The sequence below is a fragment of the Gekko japonicus genome, unplaced genomic scaffold (genome assembly GCF_001447785.1).
Source record: "Gekko japonicus isolate JY-2015 unplaced genomic scaffold, Gekko_japonicus_V1.1 scaffold1103, whole genome shotgun sequence".
Taxonomy (NCBI): Eukaryota; Metazoa; Chordata; class Lepidosauria; order Squamata; family Gekkonidae; genus Gekko; species Gekko japonicus.
Genome location: NW_015163121.1, coordinates 104,330 through 125,992, shown reverse-complemented (window position 1 = coordinate 125,992; position 21,663 = coordinate 104,330). Strand labels below are relative to the sequence as shown.

Genomic DNA, 21,663 nt, shown 5'->3' with positions numbered 1-21,663 from the left:
AGGCCTAGAAAGCTCTGTATAGACTTAGAAGACTGAAATCTATTGGAGGTAGACCTCTGAGCCATGGTTTGTATGGAGGCTTACCCTACTCTGTGGGAGAAAGGCCTTGCCACTGTCACCATCTAGGAGGGCACCAATGAATAAGATGGACTGAGTTGAGTATAAAATGGATTTATCCCAATTGATCTGGAGACCCAAGCAAGTCAGGGTGGAAACAGCTAGAGAGATGTGGTCAGTTAGTAGATCTGAGGAGGACATGGAAAAAAGCCAATCATCCAGGTAGAGCTAGACAATGCAGCCCCTTAAACATAGGTGAGCAATTACAGCTGACATGAACTTAGTAAACACCCTTGGGGCAGTGGCCAAACCAAAAGGGAGGGCAGCATACTAGTAGTAAGCCTGATTGCACTGGAAGCGAAGTAACTTCCTAGATTTGGAGTGTATGGTGATATGAAAGTAGGCATTTTAAAGATCAATAACAGCAAACCAGTTACGGGAATGAAACAGGCCTATAACCTCCTGTACCATGGTCATGTAAAATTTAGGAACCATGAGGAACTTATTAAGGGCCCTTATGTCCAGAATAAGGCATTTACCACCGTCTTTCTTATCAACTAAGAAGTAGCAAGAATAAAAACCCGAGTTGGTCTCATGCAATGGAACAGTCTCAATGACCCCTTTATTCAAAGGCTGTAGCACCTCTTGCTGTAACTCTGGGGGAGGTATGGATGGGGAGGAAACAGGAGAACAAACAATAGGTGGAACACAGAACTGAAGGAACTATCCTTGCTGAACAATGCTAAGAACCCAAGTGTCCGAAGTAACTGACTCCCAAACAGGGAGATAATGGGATAAACTGGATAAGATAGTCAGGACTGAGGCTTATCCTTGTCAGAAGCCTTATGATATGAAACACGGCCCTGCTTAGGACACAGATGACCCTGATGCTTCTTGCCCTGCAGGTATGGAGGCAAAGTGCATAAGGAAGATTTGAAATAGGAAGACAGGTACTGATAGGATTCTGAAGATTGTAAATGAGTGGAGAGACTTGGAAAGTAGTGAACTTTGTGGGTCTGGGCAGGTGAACCAATGATGAGAAGGGAACTTGAAGTGATCTTATTCTTTCGCATGTGGTCTAGGACATCATCTGTCCGGGAACTGAATAGGTTCCCGCCCAGAGACAGAGGCTTCTCTCTGTCTGATTCCAAAGTGCTCGGGTCCATGGTGAATGGAGCCAATGGGGGGCACGGAGCTGCTATGAGCTTGGTTTCACAGAAGGTGCTCGTTGTTGCTCCCACTGCATGGGCCAGTACATGGGTGGAGTACATTAGAACTATTGTGGAGGTCCCCAGTACTGTAGGATCACAGAGTCCCCCGAGGACTTATGGTGCTGTTTAGCTAGAGGGGCTTCAGCTTCTGAGGGAGAGTGATGGGTGACCTCAATGACCTCATAATCAGATGAAGGAGATGATGATCATCTGCAATTTGGAGAGGGGGGTCTGAGTTCACCAGGTGGGGAATGGATCCTTACCCAGTTGGGTGGAGGAGCGAAGTGAAGCTTTATGTTTTGACTTTGATTTTTTCTTTTGTGGTGGTGGTTCCAAGGCACTATGCGCCACAGAGGATTTCTTTGGAGCCACCAGTGGTCCAGTTCAGATATTGAGCCTGACGGCACTGACCCTGAGGGGGCATACAAGCCAAACTGTCTGGTTCTGACTCTTTAGATGGGATCTGATCTTTGCCTGGAGCTGCTAAAGCCTTCTCCCAAAGGGTTACTTTCTGCCCGGAAACTCGATCCATGCAAGCTTTGGAGATAAACAGAGCAAGCTGAGAGGTGGGCTTTGCCAAGACATTGGAAGCATGGTTGTGATCGTCTGACTGGGCCATTTTTAGGCTGCATTTCACACATTTTTTTAAATAGAGCCATAACTTTACACTAAAGTCCTCCTTCCAATTCCCCCTTAGTACAGAAATGAAATAAGATGAAGAAGCAAAGAGAGAGAAGAGTGAATAATCAGAGAAAAACAAGAAGGAAAAACCTGCAACAATCAGAAGAGAGCAAAGATGAGGGAAGGAGCGCTCGCCCTGTCATGTGTTGGCTGGGTGGGAAGGAGCCGACCCATGAAAGAAGGGGGCTGAGTTCCCCAAACCTTCTAGAGAGCTTTAAAAGGGACCTCCATGGCAGGCCTGCGCAAATGCGATCCCATGTGCGCCTGCACAGAAGCAACAAAGATGAATGTTCAGTTGTTGGTGTGAATGGATGGAAAAGGAAAGTCCAAAGCTGTTCAACACATATAATAGGAAGTGGGAATATGTGAAGTATGAATCAAGGTAAACTCAGAATTGTAAAACAAGAAATGGAACATCTAAACATTGCAATTCTGGGAGTGGCTGGATTAGGACATTTTCAGTCAGAAAATTATGAAGTCTTTTACTCTGGATATGAAAAACATGGAAGAAATGGAGTTGCTCTAATAGTACGGCAAGATGTAGCTGTAATACAAACTCTGACCAAATAGTATAGAGGATGGAGTGGAGTTGTTTATTGTTGCCCCAGCAGGTCAGACCAGAACCAATGGAATGAAACTAAATTAAAAGACATTTTGGCTAAACATTAGGGAAAATTTCCTGACAGAGCAGTTCCTTAGTGGAACTGGCTTCCTCAGGGGAACAGGAGGTAGTGGGCTCTCCTTCTTTGGAGGTTTTTAAACAGGGGCTAGATGGTCATCTGTCAGCAATGCTGATTGCATGAATACCATACCGGTATTGCGATCCAGGATTTTTCGGGAATCCCGAATTTTTGGGAGGTCCAATAGACCTGAACTGAAAAATTCTGATTTGAAAAATATTGCACACCCCAGATGTGTCACTGGCAACCAAGGTGAAGGTAATTCATACCCCATTACTATGTATAGGTGAGAAAGTTGAACAATAAAGAAAACTGACAGGAAGAAAGTTGATTCATTTGAAATGTGGTGCTGGAAAAGAATTTTATGGATATCATGGACTGCCAAAATGACTAAAAAAATTGAATAACAGGAAGACCCAACATAAGATGGATTGACTCACTAAAGGATGTCACAGCTCTCAGTTTTCAAGACCTGAGCAAGGCTGTTAACGATAGGATGTTTTGGAGGTCATTATTTCATAGGGTTGTCTTAAGTCGGAAGTGACTTTACGGCACTTAACACACACACACACACACACACACACACAATTTCTACTGTCCCTTAAAATCACCACAGTAATACAAAAAAGCCAAACTTATCCAGGTGAAAGATTTGAGTTTTGTTTGTTGTTAATCTTAGGGTCTGAGTTTTCATTGATGAAAGACATCATTGCATCTTCCAAAAAGCCCCCCAAACTGCTACACCCTGAATCTGTTTTTTATTAATCCTGCAAAGACAATGAACAGAAGAATTCCTGAAGAATGGCAGTAACGTTTTAATAACCATTTCCATAAAGGAAAGAGAAAGGAATGACAAAGCCAGTAACAGTGTGATCCACTACACGACAGTGTGTATTTATTTATTTATGTTATTTATAGCCCACCTTTCTCACTGAGACTCAAGGCAGATTACACAGTGTAAATCAATGCAATCAATATGACGGGACATCCAATAAGCAATACAATAGTATTTGGATGTCAGAAATCTGAAACCAAGCAGAAATATGAAACAAAACTGAAACAAAGCCTAAGTATTAACATGATATATTAAATGATGCAGAAATTACAAAGTAGGGTACAGCAACAGATAGTATGCACTATACACAATACTACAGTCCACAATCCCTATTGCTTTATTAAACCATTCTGAACCATTTTATTATAGTAAAGCTCTGTTATCTATATAAAAATGCCCTCTTGGGTAATTCAATTTTGCATAGTTTGTGGAATTCCAGGAGAGTGGGAGCCACCCTGACCATCAGGCAGGTCGTTCCATAAGGTGGGAGCCAGAATAAAGAATGCATGTGTACATTTTAATCATTTGCAGGATGGCACCTGCAGAAGGCACTGCACAGATGAGCAAACCTGTCATGGAAGAGCAGCAGTCCTATAGATATGAGGGACCAAGGCCATGAAGGGATTTGTATGTGATAGCCAACACCTTAAATTGAACTTGGTAACTGATGGGCAGTCAACTGAGTGACTGCAGAAGGGGAGTAATATGCATGATAAACCTACCTCCTGATAATAACCAATGTTCTGTACCAACTAGAGCAGGGGGGGCCAAACTTGCTTAACATAAGAGCCACATAGAATAAACGTCAGATGCTTGAGAGCCACAAGACACATACAAATATTACACACATATTTTAATTGAGAAATATGCAAATTAAATGAGACTGCCAAAAACAAAAGGGGTAATAACATATATTGATAATGGGGGGGTAGGAAGGGGGAGAGGGGGGCGGGGGAGAGAGAGAGAGAGAGAGAGAGATGGAAAGAAAGAAACTTTAAACGTGTTTCTCCAACCCCGCCCCCCCATGCCAACTGGCTTGGCTTGAATAAGGGATTTAAAGAGACAAAAGCCTTCTCGCCAGCAGCACCCCAGGGCAGGCTTTGATAATGCATTTAAAATTAAAGTTGCTTTCTTTCTCTGCTCCCCCCTCCCCTCCTCAAGCTTACCCAGGGAGAGGAGCAATGGCTGGAGAAGGGAAGACAGATCGGGGAGACATGGCTCCCTTTTGCCTCCCTAGCCACCCTGCCGGGAGCCGCACAATAGGTGTGATAGAGCCACATGTGGCTCCCAAGCCACAGTTTGGCCACCCTTGAACTAGTCTCTGAGTTGCCTTCAAGAGGAGGCCTATGTAGAGTGTGTTACACTAGTCTAGTATTGATGTTACTGTGCCATGGATCCAGATGGCCAGATTGGCCAAGTCAAGCTAGGGATCCATTCTCCAGGCTAGAGTGAACTGGAAGAAAGCATTTTTTTTTTTGCAGCTGCATTAACACTTCTCCATCAGTAGTGATGGATCCAGTATAACCCCTAGGCACTTAACTGAGTCAACAAGGTCAGCTGAACCTCACTGAAAGTGGGAAGCACAGCATCCTTCAAGATTTCTGCTTTCCCAACCAGCATTATTTCTGTCTTGTTGAAGCCACTGCCTACAAATCCCAAGACAATTAATAAAAGTATGCAAATAGAAGAGAAGTTATTCTGAGGCTATTTTATACCCAGGGTGCTACTGATTAAAGAAGGAAAGTGGCACACGGTAAGTGGCTATACTTTCTGGATATTGTGCAGGGGACACTGTCCTAAAAGCACAGCGTTGTACAGCTACTTCGATATGCATTCTGCCAAAAAATGTGCAACTGGGGTGAAATTCATTAGCAACATCAATCACAGGGCTAGACAAAGGATTATGAATTCTTCTGTTAGACACTTGACAGGACCAAGAGAATTTGGAGGCAGATCCTGGAATTATGAAGTCATTGCAGTGGTATCAACAATGTAATTAGATAAACCTGATTTTATGGAGCAATGGTTTTCGGTCTTAGAATATTTGACATCAAACGATGCAATGAAGAAATTCATTTCATCTAATAGTTATTACAGCTTGTTAATATACTCATGAGGATATCCTCTAGAAATAAATGTCAACAATCGCATATAGTTATAATGCATTAGAAGCTCTTCAGATGGAATTTGTGGGGTTCCATAATTTTAACAGAAGCCATATTAGTTAAACAATGTCATAATAAGGTGTATATTAGAGGGGTCACCTTGAATAGAAATATCAAATAGGTGACCACGGGGGGGATTGCCGTCTATGGTAAACGTTGGTATTGTTATAATAATTGTTATACTATAAATAAAAAAAATAATAATTGTTATACTGTTTGAACTGTTTATGAGATTATCATGCAATCTGAATAAAATTAGGGTTGCCAGCCCCCAGGTGGGAGCAGGAGATCCCCCAATTTTGCAGGCTCCTGCCTGCCACTGGCCAACACAACCTGGTGTGATGTCTCAATGTGATGACATCATGCAAAAGTGATGTCATAATGCTGGGGATGTTGCATGGCAATGCTCTGGTATTTTGGGCAAAACTCTAAACCACCATAGTTATTTGCCGAAAATACCAGAGTGTTGTCGTGCAACAGCCCTGACGTGATGACATCACTTCTGCATGATGTCATCACGCCGGAGACATTGCATGCGGTGACATCACCCCACCCCACCCCACTCCTGGAAAGCTCCTTCCCACCCACCCCCGCTGGGAAGGACATGGCAACCCTAAATATAATTTACGTTTAAAAAAATGTTAGAGATGCTTTGGAATCTTGGCACTTCACTGTCTTGATATGAACAGTAACCATTTATGTGCATTCTTTTAACCTGTGGACTGAAGCTGCAGCAAATTAAATCTTATGACTCTTTCCATTAGAGAACCAATGTGTCTTTGGCCAACCATGTAATCAGATCTGCATAAACCTTTTACCATCAACTGTTCCATACCCACAAACACCTTCCACCTCACTCTAGCCATGGGAGTGCTTACATTTCTCCCTTACTGCATTTGTAACTAATTCATATCTCTTCACACAATTTACTAAGTATAAAATTGAAACCAATTCAGCCCTGTAAATTAGCACAGAAGTTACTGGCTCATAAAAACTTTTAGCTGCTCATCAACCTAAACATACTTGAGTCTGCTGCTTCTGGCACATTAGTGACCTGAAAACAAACAGGATAACCTCTCTTCCAGCTAATAAAAACTGAAGGTGACTCCTGTTTGCCACAGTGGTCATTTGCAAACCTGAGTAAATCTACTCCAGTTTTGCAAAGATGAGGTTCAAAAATTAACCTTTTCTGTTGCTTAGACTAGCTAACCAGTATTATGCAATCAGGTCCCAACCTATTGATGCTTTGCCTAATAATGTCCTCCTAGCTCAAATTCTGACTGAATTGTCAGCGTGGGGTGGGGTGGGGGGGAATACCACCAAGGGGGAAAGCTTTCTTTTGATCTTACTCTGAGGCTTTTGAAAGCAACTGTATCTGTGTGGGTGGGGAAGAAAACAGATGTTGAGGGGAATAACTAACAAATTCTATATTAAAAGTAATTACATGCACCATTGACTATTAGGCTGAGAAACTTCCAGTTTGGTCAAACAAACTCAGGCACTGCAAGGCTCTGGAATATCCCTGGGATTACCTACCCTTCTGTGAAGCTTTAAAGACATTTCTGCAGTTCTATAACTAAAACTACTGTCTGTGAATACTACTGAAAATAAGACTTATGCTAGCTACATCTGTAGAGTCTTATTTTATATTGTGAGAATTTATCACAGAAATGACTAGAAATGGGCACAAACCAATTTACGAACCAAAGTTCATCACGAACTGGGCCTAGTTCATGGTTCGCAAACTTCAGTTTGTGCAGTTGCTTCTCCTACGAACCACCCACACACCAGTTCAGTTTTCACCAAAGTTTGTGGGGTTCATGGGAGCAGTTTGCAGGCTAGACAAGGCAACAGGGACCCTTTAAAACCATGCCGGCGCAACTTGCCAGTGAGCTCAGAAGGCATTTAAATGAGTTGACATGTGAATTGCACTGTGGTAGTGGCGTGACACAAGTGAGCTCAGAAGGCATTTAAATGTCTTCTGAGTTGACTTGCAAATCACACTGTGGCGGCAGCAATGGCAGGGGGGCTTACATTCCCTTTAAATTGCTTTTGCAAGCTGTGCTGCATCAGAAACCCCACAAACCTGAATTGGTTCATGAACCGGGGGAGGTCTATCCTGGTTCGTGGTTTGTGAGAACTCATGAACCATGAACCTTCACAAACCTCCAATTTCCTGGTTCGTGCCCATCCCTAGAAATTGCATTCAAACCCCAATACACTTGAGCATCACAAACATATTTTGAGCCATTATTGCAAACTTCATCAACATCACTAGTTTCCTTTTCCTTCTCCAAAGGGCTAAAGGTGATCAATGATTTTCCTTTATAGGCTCATAAATAGAGGCCACTTACTTGTATGGAATGTGTTTGCTGCCATTGACAAGGGCAAGGATAACATTGCCCAGTGCTGACAATGAAAGACAGAGTCCAGAACCTCCTTCTCGGTTTTTGCTGAGGGGTTTAACACAACTACCCAGGTCAATGAGGTGTAAGCGGCTACGGCCTCCAGACACTGCCAAAAGAGAACAAGAGAAAGACAAAACAAGAGTTGGTTTTCTGATAGGTTTTAACAAGCATAGGTGCTAGGAGCTTTTCATGATCTACCAAATGAAATATAAAATCCCATTAAGTAAAATAACAATTATCCTCAAAGGCTCAACTCTAGATGTCCCTGTCTTCCTGGATGTCCCTGGATGCCACTCAGTTGTGAAATTCCATTCCATTTTAGGTTCCATTTGTTTTAATGTTTCTCAATATTCCTAATTGCTTCACATTAGTTGAATTACATTAAGGTCATTGGTTGTATTATACTGTTCTCACTGTACTGTTTTTATTTGTAATATGCCTTCAGTCTCAGTGAGAAAGTTGGACTATAAATGGAGTAAACAAAGACAATCAACTGATAAATCTACCTAAGTGTTAATAACAGACCACTCTGAATATTAACAAAGCCAAAGGGCATTCTCCACTTGAACCTAAAAATAATTTTGTTTAAAGTGATTCTGTCCGGGCCAGTTCATTTAACACATTTTGTACTTGGAAGTTTCTCTAGTTTAAAATACCTAAATATATCAGTCATATAAGACAGGAACCAATTACAAAATTCACAGTAGTTGTGGTTGGGAAAGGATCAACCATCCATGTTTGAGCAACTATCATAATAACTTATGTGATGCACGTACGTTCTGTACACAGTCATCTGGTTTAGGGATGAAGGTGTCCTGGATCATAGCCTAAGGGCAGAACTATGTATGAACAAGAAAATGCTGCTGTTCTGTGTTTCTTTCTCCTCTCTTTCCTGAGATGTAGTATTCCACAATGTGTAATGTAATGTCAGCCAGTTAATGTGAACATTCATATTCTCTCTTTCCATGGAAGGGTGCAGGTCATTAACTAATAAATACTTAGTTAATTGAGTTCTATCTGTGAATGCTATGGAGGTATGATGATTTCGCCCTCCCTCACAGGATTTTCCTTTATCTTGTTCTTAGCTGAGCAGCCCCTTTTTCCTTTTTCTCTGGCTGCCCCACCCAGTCGTTTGAGTGTATACTGGTAAATGCTGACTCAGCCTAGGGAACTGAAAGGAGAGATCCATCTTTTGTCCTTGTTTGATAATGGCACATGAGAGGCTGACGGTAAATCAAAACTAAAACTGTTTTATTTCACTTTCAGGGAAAATAATCAGGTAGGAATCAGGTTTAAGATTAATGAGGCGAACAGGCAATGGGAATGAAATAACTTTGTATAAAAATAAACACCAGATACTTTTTCACAAACAAGTAACTGTTTCTGTTATTCAGAAAGGTGTTTAAAAATTGAGGAGATTTCTTGGCAGTCTCTGATTACATAAATAAGCATAAGCTTATTAGTCTCACAGACACTAAAGTTGGTGAAGGCAGAAACACACAAGTTCCAGTTTCCTTCCTTCTCCATTGGCTAGGGATCAGCCTCCATCTTCTAGGAGCTAGTTCCCTGATAGGATCACCCCCCCCCATTCATTAGGAGCTATTTCCCTCTTTCTTCATAGGGATGAGCTATGCAACCCACTTTCTTAACTCAGGATCCTTCTTGATGCCCTCACAGTCTGCTTCGCTCTCTCACTGTTAACTGTCAACCCTCATGTTATATATTGTATTATATGGATAGCCTGAATGAGCCTGAGCTTCAGTCACAAGCTCCATAGACTCTCAGTATCCAAAAATCAACAGCCTGATTGGCTGCCATTGTGCAATGGACCAATCAGGGAAGACTTTGACTTTCAGCGAGAACAAATCTCATTGGTCCTAAGCATTCACTTAGGATTCGACCTCACTGTTCTAGGGGTGTAGTTTAGCTAGTTGCAAACTGTATAAAAGTTGGGGTTGTTCTGTGTTGTGTTGTGTTCTGTTCTAATAAACTGAAATGAGTGGTTAAGAAAGAGCTGCCTGATCTCCAGTTACAACACCTCAACTCCTAACTGACCCTCTCAACTGAAGAATTCCATTTGAATCCCCTCTCACTCAAAGTTCTCAAACCAGGTTAAAGTCTTAGCCATTTACTCTCCGTCACAGGGTTACCAAAAGAAATGCAAATGGAATTGCCTGTTCATAAAATACTTGGACTATGTTTCGTACATGTATATGCTACATATTGATAGAATATATATACATAATGTACACAGGAGTCCAATGTATGTTCACTGGTGATGCTTGTCCTATATCGTGGAAAATAAACCGCAACACAAACAATCCAAAAAGTCACAGCAACTAAAATGATTATTATTACTGCATGCTATCTAGACTCCCTTTCTTGACCTATACAGAAGCAAGGCTGACACACAGATCTGAAAGCAGCAGAGAGCAGTTGCTAGACTTTTGGGCTTTAGAACTGTTTAGTTACTTAGACAACAATTCCATAGTGAAAACAGGCGATTACTTCCAGCAAGTTTGCAGGTTCTTCTAGCATGAATACGAAACTACTCTGTGGTGAGAGAAGTCTTTTTAGGGCCACTGAATTAGCTGACTTATATCCTCCCACTGTGTTAGAAAGAGCATTTTCTTCTGGGACTTCCTAGCATTAGTTTATACAAAGAAGTAGTACCAACTTACAGTTGACTATGGTTTGATCAGGCTAGGTGACATGGTGGCAAGATAAAGAAGAAGCTGATATAATCTGGAAGGGCAGGTAGCAAGTCAAGTATCCATGGACCAGGGCAGACAAAGAGGAAGGGAGGTATTCAGCCAGCTAGCTTCATTCTTGTGGGAGTCAGTAGCTCAGACAAAGGAGATTTGGGGTATTTATGTGGTGTTGAAATCCCTTAGCCCTTGTAGCACCTGAAAAACTGCTGGGTCAGCCTGAGACAGCTGTCCCCTTCAAGCAATCTGCATCAACTGCACCAAAGTGGATTAGGAAAGAGACTAGAACAAGCATTTCTAGAATTATTCAGTCAGCCACATTATGATTTATTCTTTGGCTAATCCTGAACCACAGTATTTGAAGATAGATTCAGATGGGTAGCTGTGTTGGTCTGAAGCAGCAGAACGAAGTCTGAGACCAGTGGCACCTTTATTGGTCTTAAAGGTGCCACTAGACCCACACTATTTGAAGTTACTATATCAACACATACCCCTAAATAGAAGATTTCTAGATTTGACTGGGTACATCCACATGCATCCACATTTCAGGACTGTCCATGATTATCATACACTATTTGCATATGCAAACTGGCACTTTTACATTGTACTACCATCAGAACAATAATGACTGATTTAAATTTGGAATGTTGAGAAACAGATGGCAAAGCAATCAGACTTACTTCCTCCTTTGCCACTCTTCTCCATTCGGTATTGGTAGATATGCAGAGTGAAGAGCATGTGGGAATTCTTGTGATCCTCCTCATGACAATCTTGCTGGCTGCTTCGACGTGAGGCAATAGCGGCATCAAGGAAGAAGGCAGCTTTCTCTGCAGTGGGGGCCCGAAGTTCACTTTGATTCTGAAGCTGCAAGGCAACCCGGGGAATGCAAAGCACATAAAATGTGCTTATTGAAATTTAACACTGGTGAGTGATTTTCTGTTGGTTAAGTCCAAAGAACAGCATGACCTGCATTAGGGGAACATTCTGCTCTGCAGAACAATTTGGGCAAAAGAGAACTCCCATGCAGAAATGCCTTCACTGTAAAAAAAAATAAATCAAGATGCTTCACCCCAAATCCATGATGCTGAACTTCCTGTTTTGGTTTCCATGCTTCTTACCCCCAGGTGGTGCTGGACACTGACACTCCCAGTTTACCTACCATTAAGGCTTCCCCCTGCTCAAATTCACACTTGCTTGCTCTTTCCAATAACCTCAGCTTCGGGACTGTAACAGACCATACAATGAGCTCTTCCCCAACAAAGGGTCTAAAGGCTTCTTTCTTTTTCATTGTCAAACTGGCTGTAACACTCAACATATGGTTGCTGCTTTTGCCTTTATAGTGTTTATGAGAACTTCTATCCAGACACAATAATATTCTACATTTCCTTGGCCCTATTTCTTTTCATTGGCTATTACTGGTGGGGACTGGAGAAACACAAACCATTATGATATCAGAACATGGACAAAGTCTGTGAGAAGTGACAAATGATAAGATGAGGGAGCCACATGTGGTCATCAAGAAACTGAAGTCTGTGGCAATGGCAATTATTTGCCCCTAATGAGGAGATACTTTTGACTTTTTTCAGACTTTGGTGAAGGTTTATTATGGTGGTGGAAAGTGCTGTCCTCTAGGGTTTTCAAGGCAAGTGACTATCAAAGGTCCCGTTCACACGAGGGAATTTGGGCCGGCAGCAGGACAGTTCGGGGGCGGTTCAAACAGCCGCGATCACACCACAACATCTGGGAAGCGTGATGCTTCCGTCCCCGAACTGTCCCATCCATGTGATAAGGCGCATCAAGTTGAACCACCTACCGAGGTGGTTCATCTCCTTGGTGCGCCTCAACCCGGAAGTCTGATCGCCGGCGCGTCCTTGCGCCGGCGCATCCCGGGCTCCCAGCCGAACTGCGCATGCTCCGACATGCGCAGTTCGGCTGGCCTGCCGTCAGCTCTGTGTTTACTCCCCGGCGTCTGATCGCACTGGGGAGAAACGGCGGCGCGGCTGGGGGATCCGTGGGATCCCGCCGCGCCGTGTCAACGTTGGCGCGGCTTTTAAAAGTCGCGCCTTCAAGCGCCTTTTCCCATGCCGTATGGCAGGGGCCAAAGATGGTTTGTCATTGCCTGCCTCTGCATAGCAACCCTGGGCTTCCTTGGTAGTCTTCCATCTAAGTACTATCCAGGACCAACAACTGCTTAGCTTCCAAGATCTGACAAGATCAGGCTAGCCTGGGCTATCCAGGGCAAAGACTTATTATACTGCATGTCTACAGAGGCCACAGTTTCAATGAAACCCTGAACCAAGACTGTTTGGCCATTTATTTCAGGAGCTTCCTCTGAAAGTCTTCATACATTCCTTTCTGTGCAGGGTTACATCCCGCACCAAAGAGGCAATAGTCTCTGTAAGTCCAGCACAGTAAGCAATTCTACCAACAGGAAAGCTATCAGGAATTTCTCCCAGCAATGGTGCCTAGATGACGGAACCATTTTTTTTTTGTATTTTTCATATGTCCATGTGAGTGTGTGTGCACCTGGAAGTCATGGTGACTTCTGGTGACCGACCCCTACTGGGAGCCTGAAGGATATTCAGAGAGGTGGCTGAATAAAGCCTGCCCCCAATCTCCTGACTGCTGGTGTTCCTTGGAGGTCTCCCATCCAACAAGTACTTGCCAGAGTCGACCCTGCTTAGCTTCCAAGATCAGGCTTGCCTGGGCTATCCAGGTCAGGGCGAACCATTTTGTTTGTTTGTTTTGAAAGATCACTAGACGACTGTGATTTGTGCACGCTATCTTTCAACTTAGTCAGGAAGCCTTTTTTTTTTTTTTTTGAACCAGTTGGGTGTTCCTGACTGAAGAATACAGGAATTATTCTTGGCTTCCCCAGGCCTCATATTCACTTCTTGGCAGCAATTAATAAGTAGCTATTAATACTTCCTACAACATTACTAACCCAAGGCCATAAATAATGCAGTTCACAGAGATATAAACAGCCATATTACTGGCCTCAAGCTATTTGTGCAATATTGTAAATATTTTAGTGTGTTGTTATACACTGAAGAAATTATTATAGGAGGAGACAAAATTTGTTTGATCTGAATCCTTTCACATTTTACAGCGAACAAAGGTCCCTGCTCAGCATCAAGTTATGCCAAAGGCACAAATATTTAGGCCAGGAGAGCAGATGGCCCTGCAGCTGCAGGCCATAAAGTTTCTTGTGTGTCCGAGAATAAATACTTACAAGTTGGTGAATGTATGCTTTGTGGATTTTTTAAAAAATTTTTGAAGCCATCCTGGGAAAAACACTGCCCCAACAGATGTACACTGTGAATCAACAGAGCCATGTATTCACCTGCATGCCACAAATTGGGTCCTCACAAAGGTAGACACCTGGAGACTGACCATCTTGTAAGCTGCCTGTTGCCACCTCTGACAGCAAGTCTCTCAGATTTTCTTCTTTACCCCATACTTCCACAGCTGAGATTCGGACTGAGAAACGAGCACCTGTCTTCTCTTTTCGTTCATTGATCAGCTTGAAAAGCCAGGAGATCGCACAAGGGATTATGCCAAGGTTCTGCATGGAATCATCCTTTCCAATCATAGTGTAGGACTTCCCTGTTCAGAATGGAGGGGAGGAAAAGAAGTCAATAAAATCAGAGCAGAAAGAACAGGTGAAAGAATGGATCACAGAAAAGAATGTGCAATTGGAAATATTTCCCCTGTGGTCAAATCCCGATCTGCAATAAAGTGGTTTGTTTTACTGTGGCAATGAAATAGTGTTAAAAAGTAGTCAAGAGTTCTCTATCCATATTTTCCCACATTTTTCCCAAGAAACTTATGTCGGTTCCCCTCCTTCATTTTACCCTTATAACACCCCTTTGGCTGAGAAAGAGTGGGAAAGGGCATCCAATGAGCTTCACTGCTAAGTGGGGATTTAAATATGGGTCTTCTCCAATCCTCGTACAACACTCAAATCACTACAAAATACTGTCTTTCAATGTTGGATCCCTAGCAGGACATAAAAGGACAGTTCCAACTCCATGGTTTCATTTTACATGAACTAGCCCTGTGCTCACACATATGCTCCTCTCCTCAAGCCGCTGGAATCATTTAGTGACTTCTGCTTTAGCACAAACCATTGCTTGCATTTACTTCCAAAGTAAAGGTAAAGGTTCCCTTGGACCAGACAGTCATTGTAGAATACAAGCAGCAGACATATAAAAATGCTATTCTGTATCAGATGACCCGCTGGTATAACCAGGCACTGATCTGGTACTGTCACAGATTCCAATGCTAACAGCCCGGTGAGAACAGACCTCAGTGGGAAGGGAACACAGTATGTCAAATGCATCAAGGAAGTAACCTACTGAGCAGTGACCACAGCAAACACCAGGGAATAAAAGGCTACAGGATGCCCAGGTGGGAATAGTATAAAAAGGTAAAGGTTCCCTTGCTCGAAAGCCAGTCGAGTCCGACTCTAGGGTTGCGGTGCTCATCTTCGTTTGAAAGCTGAAGAGCCAGCGCTGTCCGAAGACGTTTCCGTGGTCATGTGGCCGGCATGACTAAACACCAAGGCGCACGGAACGCTGTTACCTTCCCACTGAAGTGGTACCTATTTATCTACTTGCAATTTCTTGCTTTCGAACTGCTAGGTTGGCAGGAGCTGGAAACCCACTAGCAATAGTTTGTGCTCCCCTTCCAAACTGGGACTGTAAACTAGCTTCAAACTGTCATTGCTGCAAAATCAAGAAAAGAGTAAACAAGTAACAAATCCAAAATGTAAAATGCAAAGGCAAAGATCACTGGTTCTCATGGAGTGGTTATCTTGAGAATTATAAATCTATCAATGGGGTAGTTTTGATGTTATCACTGCTTTGAGAAGTGGGAATGCAGTTCTTTCAGGTAAAGATTACTTTGAATGGGAACCATTTTTCAAGATTAATTCAAGACCATGGGATCCAAACATATGCAGTTTTAGAGGTGGCTACTTTCCTTAGCACAATCTTAGATCATTTCTGTAAGACCCTAATGGAAGAAAAGGAGTGTCCCTCCCCCCAATCACTGCAGGATATTTGAAGAGCACAGCAAGGGCAGTGGGAAATACAAACATGATCAGAATACTGAAAAGACTGAAATACAGGTGATCATAACATTTTTTAATATTATTGTTTGACCATGAAAACAAATATACTAACCTAGTTTGGCATGCCCAAAGCAAAATACACATCCATCTGCACCATTCACCACAGACTGGATCACCTCAGCTACTGTTCCCGCACATACTTCAGCCTGTCATAAAAGCAAGATGATTATTTTTTTTTAAAAATGAACTCGTGTGTGTGTGTGTGTGTGTGTGTGTGTGTGTGTGTGAGAGAGAGAGAGAGAGAGAGAGAGAGAGAGAGAGAGAGAGAGAGGGGGATGTGTGCATACACATACACATCCCTCAAAAAACACTGGCCCAGTGATGGTAAGGAATAAGGATAATCAATACCTCGCTGAAGGAAGAAAGGAAATGAAACAGCTTCAAGCTGTTTGGCCCCGGCTAAAAGAAAAATCTGCTCATGATGTTGACTCCTCAGCAAGTTCTTGCACCATGTTCTACCTCATGTCTCTAAAGCAAGTTATTAAGGCATTCTAGTTTCAGGCTGCTCTTCATACTTGCAAACTTGACAGTTTTACAGAAAAGGTCACAGTTCTCTCATTACGGCACATCACAGTACAAAGTAATATAAAATGGCACTATAACAATACAAAGTAATACATTCAAAAAGCATTAACTAAAAATAATAGGTGTTCTTATCCCCCTCCCCCCAGCAATCATTATTCAGTTATATCTAGATTCAGTATCATACAGCACACTTTTTAGGCCTTAGCACAACAATGAGATTGCACTTATGATCTTGAGTGATGAGCACAGCCAGGAGGAAACTAGTGGACACTATGACTAGTTGGTTTTATTATATAGTTCAGTAGCTTTTAATGCTAATGACTGTCATATCTTGTTATGAGATGGTATAGAAATGATCTGAATAAATAAATAAGTTTGAGGTGCAACTCTGTAACTTAGCATGGGATTGCTGGACTGGTTTTGAATGGTTCTATACATTGCTATTTAATGAGTTCCCACATGGTGGTGAAAATTTATTCCTAATTACCATAGGACTTCACTTGTGAGGTCTCACAGGGTCAATTCTACTCCTATGTCTTGTGTTCAGTACATACAGAAGGCTGATAGGTGAGATCATTTGGAAATTTGTATTGCTAAGCAACTATATATATAAGAATTGCGGTTTATTCTTCAGCTTAGTTACTTCTCCGTTGCGGTACAACAATCGCCAGCCAGAACCCATCACAGATCAGAACAGAACGATAAATACACTGGCTTGTCTATATTTAAACACTCCCGGCTAATGTAGCCACACCCCCTGTACAGATAACAACCTATGAGGTTGAAGATACAATGCCCAATCACAAGCGGTCCCGCTGTGCAACGTGATTGGTAGACACTCCCTGGGCTAGGACTCCTATTGGTTACATTAGGATCCTAGCCCAGGCTGAAGCTTAACATTAAGTTTCAATGAGGCGATTCGCATGTCAGTATTTACATTCAAGTCAATACATAACACAACCATTATATCAAACCATACATAGAGTTCCAAAGAAGTCCAGCAAGAATTTTACAATAAAGTAAAGCAAAAAAAGTAAGGATCAAATCAATATGATAAAGTGACCTTATACCGCTTTAATTTTAAAAATTAAACTCCAAATAAAGGCCAACAAAAGCTCTAAGCCTTTTGCCAATATATTAGGTCTTGATAAACAGACTTTTCAGGAATTACCCCCTGTTCTATCAAATATTATAAAGCTGGAAACCAAGTTTCCATAAAAGTGGACTGACAACAGTCTCAATTTAGATGTGTTAAATTGTCTGTTATTTTACCTATAACATATTGTTCCCAAAGTTTCTCATGCCAATTCAATATCGATGGGGGAATGAAATATTTCCATTTTGATACGATCGTTAGTATAGCAGAGGCTAATAAAAGGGCTATCAGTTCCTTAATAGCTTTTCTAGCATTCAAATCAGGCCAGTGATTTAGAAGTACTGATTATGGAGTGAAAGGTGTCTCAAAACCAGTAATGCCTTTAATCCTGTCGACAATTTTCAACCAAAAATTGTTTATATATCTACAATCCCACCAGCAGTGCCGGTATGAGCCAACCTGCCCACATTTTTTCCCCAATGTATTGTATTACCAAGCATCTTTATGACGCCCACCACGCCTTTCCACCTGACACAGCCCTTTTAGTCTCATGGTTTATTTGGAACCTAGCGGCAGACTGATGTGAAAAGGTGAAAAAGGGGCAAAACCCTTGTGTTACAGCCTTGACTGCAGAAACAGCCAATGTGTGAATGCTGTGACACTTCCTATAGGGTTCAGATCTTTCAGGCCAGTGTCTGCCTTCACCAATCTCAAGGCTATATTACTGGAATGCACTCTGAATGCGGCTGTTCTTGTTACTTACTGGTGCAGTGTGTCACCTCCTTATTTTTGGAAGGGATAAATTACAGAGTGCACGTTAATTAACATTGCATTTTCAACACCTGCATACCAAGGCCAGATAGCAATGTAATATAAACAGGCATTTTTGGAAGCCCTGGAACAACTATAAAACCATATTCTCCTGGGAACTCACCACATCTTTCAGACATGTTGCATGTTTTTGTTGTTTTTGTTGTTGTTGTGTTTTTCATTTGATCTGCTTTGGTAGCGGTGGTGGTTCAAGCTACTAAGACCCTAAACGTAACTCATCATTTCTGCAAGGATGGCACTACACATAGTGGGTCATTTTTGTTTCTCTGTCACTTTTCAGTAGAAAGGAATGATATTCACTCAGGGGCTCAGGAGCCAGATATGGTCCTTCGACATGCCACCTATGGCTCTTCTGAGCACAGCTCCCTGCTCTATGTTCCAGGAAAGTGGGCAAGGTGGGGCTTGTTGTTGGCTTGTGGGTCCCACCGTGAAACAGCCATCCCTGAAGGGACTGAAGGATGGGTAAGCTGTGTGCCTACTTGAGGTAAAGGCTCTGTGATAGGGATAGGGAGCTCTTTAGAATTGGGATAATTTTATCATTCATATGGCCCTAAGATAAAACACAGTTTTATTTTTTAAACGCAACACAACTTGACCTTGATGACTGTATCAAGGTTGTGGAGGTGTAGGGGTTCTGTGTATGCCACTGAATGAGCTGGAAGAATGGAGCATACCATTGTTAAATGCTAGTTAGCACGGAGAGAGGGTCTAGCCATTTCCTGCAACACTAGAGTTCAACTTGAAGGGAATTTTTAGCATAGGGAAGCATTCATTTTTTTTTAACATTCAGGCTGATAGAGTTATGAAAGAAAGTTTGCACACTATTTTGTGTAGTAGGTTTGCCTTGCAAGCCCTTCTCTGTCCAGAGCCTCACAATTCTATGTGCTGAAAGGTACTCAATTAATTTAAAAGGTTATAGTTATATATTTAATATAAATAGCTGTATGTTATATTATTTATATTATTGTATGTGTGTGTTTGGTGGGGTGGCACACAGGACATACAGCAGTTGTGCATTTCTTATAATTGATGGTAACTGAATGTGGCTCTCCATGAGCTGCAGAGTACCACTGGTATAAAGCACTTTAAGTTTCACCTCCTACTCCATATTTTAGATAACTGCTGGAAGTTCCAAGCATGATAGCTATGTTCCAAGCAGTATACAGTTCTAAATATTACAGTTCAAGTGTAGATTGGTTACCTTGGGGGAGGCTATTTTCTGTGGTACCTCTGTGGTTATGGTAGCATATGCTCTGGCACTACTTGAATTCTGTCTTGACTTCTGTTTATTTTAAAATCTATATAATATCAATCATGGGAATAATAATAATAATACCAGTCTCAAAACTGATGCATTGCCAGTTGGACTTAATGTCTACCTGAGAGGCATCCTGAGGGAAAACTGCATCAAATGCAAACATCTTAGGTGGCACCTGACCACTCCTCTTTTGGAAGGAGTTCTGGCCTCCACAAGACAGTGGGTCATACAGAGTAATCTGCTTCTTGCGAGGATCAACCTTTAAGAAGGAGCTGGATTCAGAAGAGTCTCTGGCCAGGGTAGAACAAATGCGCACCATGACCTTCACCTGTCAGCAAAAGAAACAAAAAGAATTTCACACATTTGATTAGTCTACATAAATAATAACAAAGACATGAATATTCAAAATGAGATTTCATAATTGGTTGGGTCATGTCATTTCAGTTCAGGGTAACAGCACAGGGGGAAAGTTTCAGATCCTTCTGCATGCATGCCACAGTTTTAATTCAGAAGGGGAACTGCACGTACAGGAATCAGGACAACATGAAAGTTACATGATTTTGTGATTGTTTAGCAGGGCTCTTTTTGTAGAAAAAGCCCAGCATGAACTCATTAGCATAATAGGCCACACCCAATATCAGAAACGCATTAGCATATTAGGCCACACCCCTGAAAGTGCAGATCTGCCCTCACAGAGGAGGGAGAGCTTGTACCTGAATAAACCTTCATCTTAAAGGTGCCACTGGACTCTTTTGGATTGCTAGCTATGGGGGGGGGAACGGGCAGATCTGCGCAGAAAGAAAGGAAGGAAGGAGGGAGGGAAAGAAAGAGAAGGAAAGAAGGAGGGAAAGGGAAAGAAAGAGGGAGAGTAGGAAATAAAGAGGGAAAGGGAAAGAATGAGAGAAGGAAGGAAGGAAGGAAGACAAAAGAACAGAAAGAAAGAGAGAGAGGAGGAAAGAAGGAGGGAAAGATGGAAAGAAAGAGGGAGGGAAAGAAATAAAATGAAAGAAAGAGAAGGAAAGAAGGAGGGAAAGAAAGAGAGAAGGAAAAAAGGACAGAAAGAAAGAGAAAGAAAGAAAGAAAGAAAGAAAGAAAGAAAGAAAGAAAGAGAAGGAAAAAGGAGGGAAAGAAAGAGAGAAGGAAAAAAGGAGGGAATGAGGAAAAGAGGAAAAGAAAGAAAAAGAGAGAGAACGAAAGAAGAAAAGGGGAAAGAAAGAGAAAGAGAGAGAAGGAAAGAAGCCCCAACACCTGCAGCCATCCCTTTCCCTTCTCTCTTGAGTGCAGTGAGCCGGCTTGAAAGTGCAGGGAGCCGGCTTGAAAGCGCCCTGCGCACCCGATCTCCACTCAGAGATCGGGTGTGTGAGGCCTCCCAGCTCCCTGCACTTAAAGGGACTCCCTTTAAGTGCAGGGAGTCGGCTTGAAAGAGCCCCCCATCAAGGCCCTGCAACCACCACCCTGATCAAGCCCCTGCCACCCCCCATCAAGCTGTCACCGCCGCCCCCCCACCCGCACCAGCAAGGCCCCGGGTGCTCTGAGCGGGCGGGGCGGGGAAACTCACCTTGCTTCTTTTTGCTCCAGCAGCCCGACTGAGGGCTGCTGGGAGCAGGGAGCATGGCCAAGCCAGATCGCAGCCGAAACACCGTTTACAGGTTGGGTCCATAAATAAATAGCCTTGGTTTACAGGTTGGGTCTATGATTCCTACCCTGCAAACTACTTCTCATGAAAACTGACCATTAGTTAAAGAAATACATAGTAGAAATACATAGGTAAACTGATAACAACCAGCTCCAATGAGATAAGACAATCTCATTCAGTTGTTCAGCATAGATATTAAAGAGCATAGGACAAGAATAGATCCTACACAAATGAAGTCCCAACTTGCTGACTTTGCATCTGCACTGTGAGCTGTTTGACTCCTACCTGTAAGGAAAGAATCAAACCAACGGAGGGCTATCCCTTTTATACTCTGTGATCAACAAAGCTGTGGCCTGATTCTTCTCAGCATGGTGACTGTGTCTCCCTTCTCCCCCCCCCCCCCAAAGGGGGGGTCCCCCCCCCAACCCAAACCTAACC

General features: G+C 42.5%; 1 protein-coding gene across 1 annotated transcript in view; it reads right to left on the bottom strand.

The window, feature by feature from the left end:
• KIF26B (kinesin family member 26B) overlaps window positions 1-21,663 on the bottom strand; it is a 192,906-nt gene that overhangs the window by 112,312 nt on the left and 58,931 nt on the right. Inside the window, exons 2-6 of the mRNA XM_015406871.1 lie at window positions 19,711-19,917; window positions 15,932-16,025; window positions 14,089-14,351; window positions 11,426-11,609; window positions 7,984-8,143 (exon numbers count right to left, since the gene is read on the bottom strand). Coding sequence (XP_015262357.1) covers window positions 7,984-8,143; window positions 11,426-11,609; window positions 14,089-14,351; window positions 15,932-16,025; window positions 19,711-19,917 — 908 coding nt within the window. The remainder of the gene's footprint in view (window positions 1-7,983; window positions 8,144-11,425; window positions 11,610-14,088; window positions 14,352-15,931; window positions 16,026-19,710; window positions 19,918-21,663) is intronic.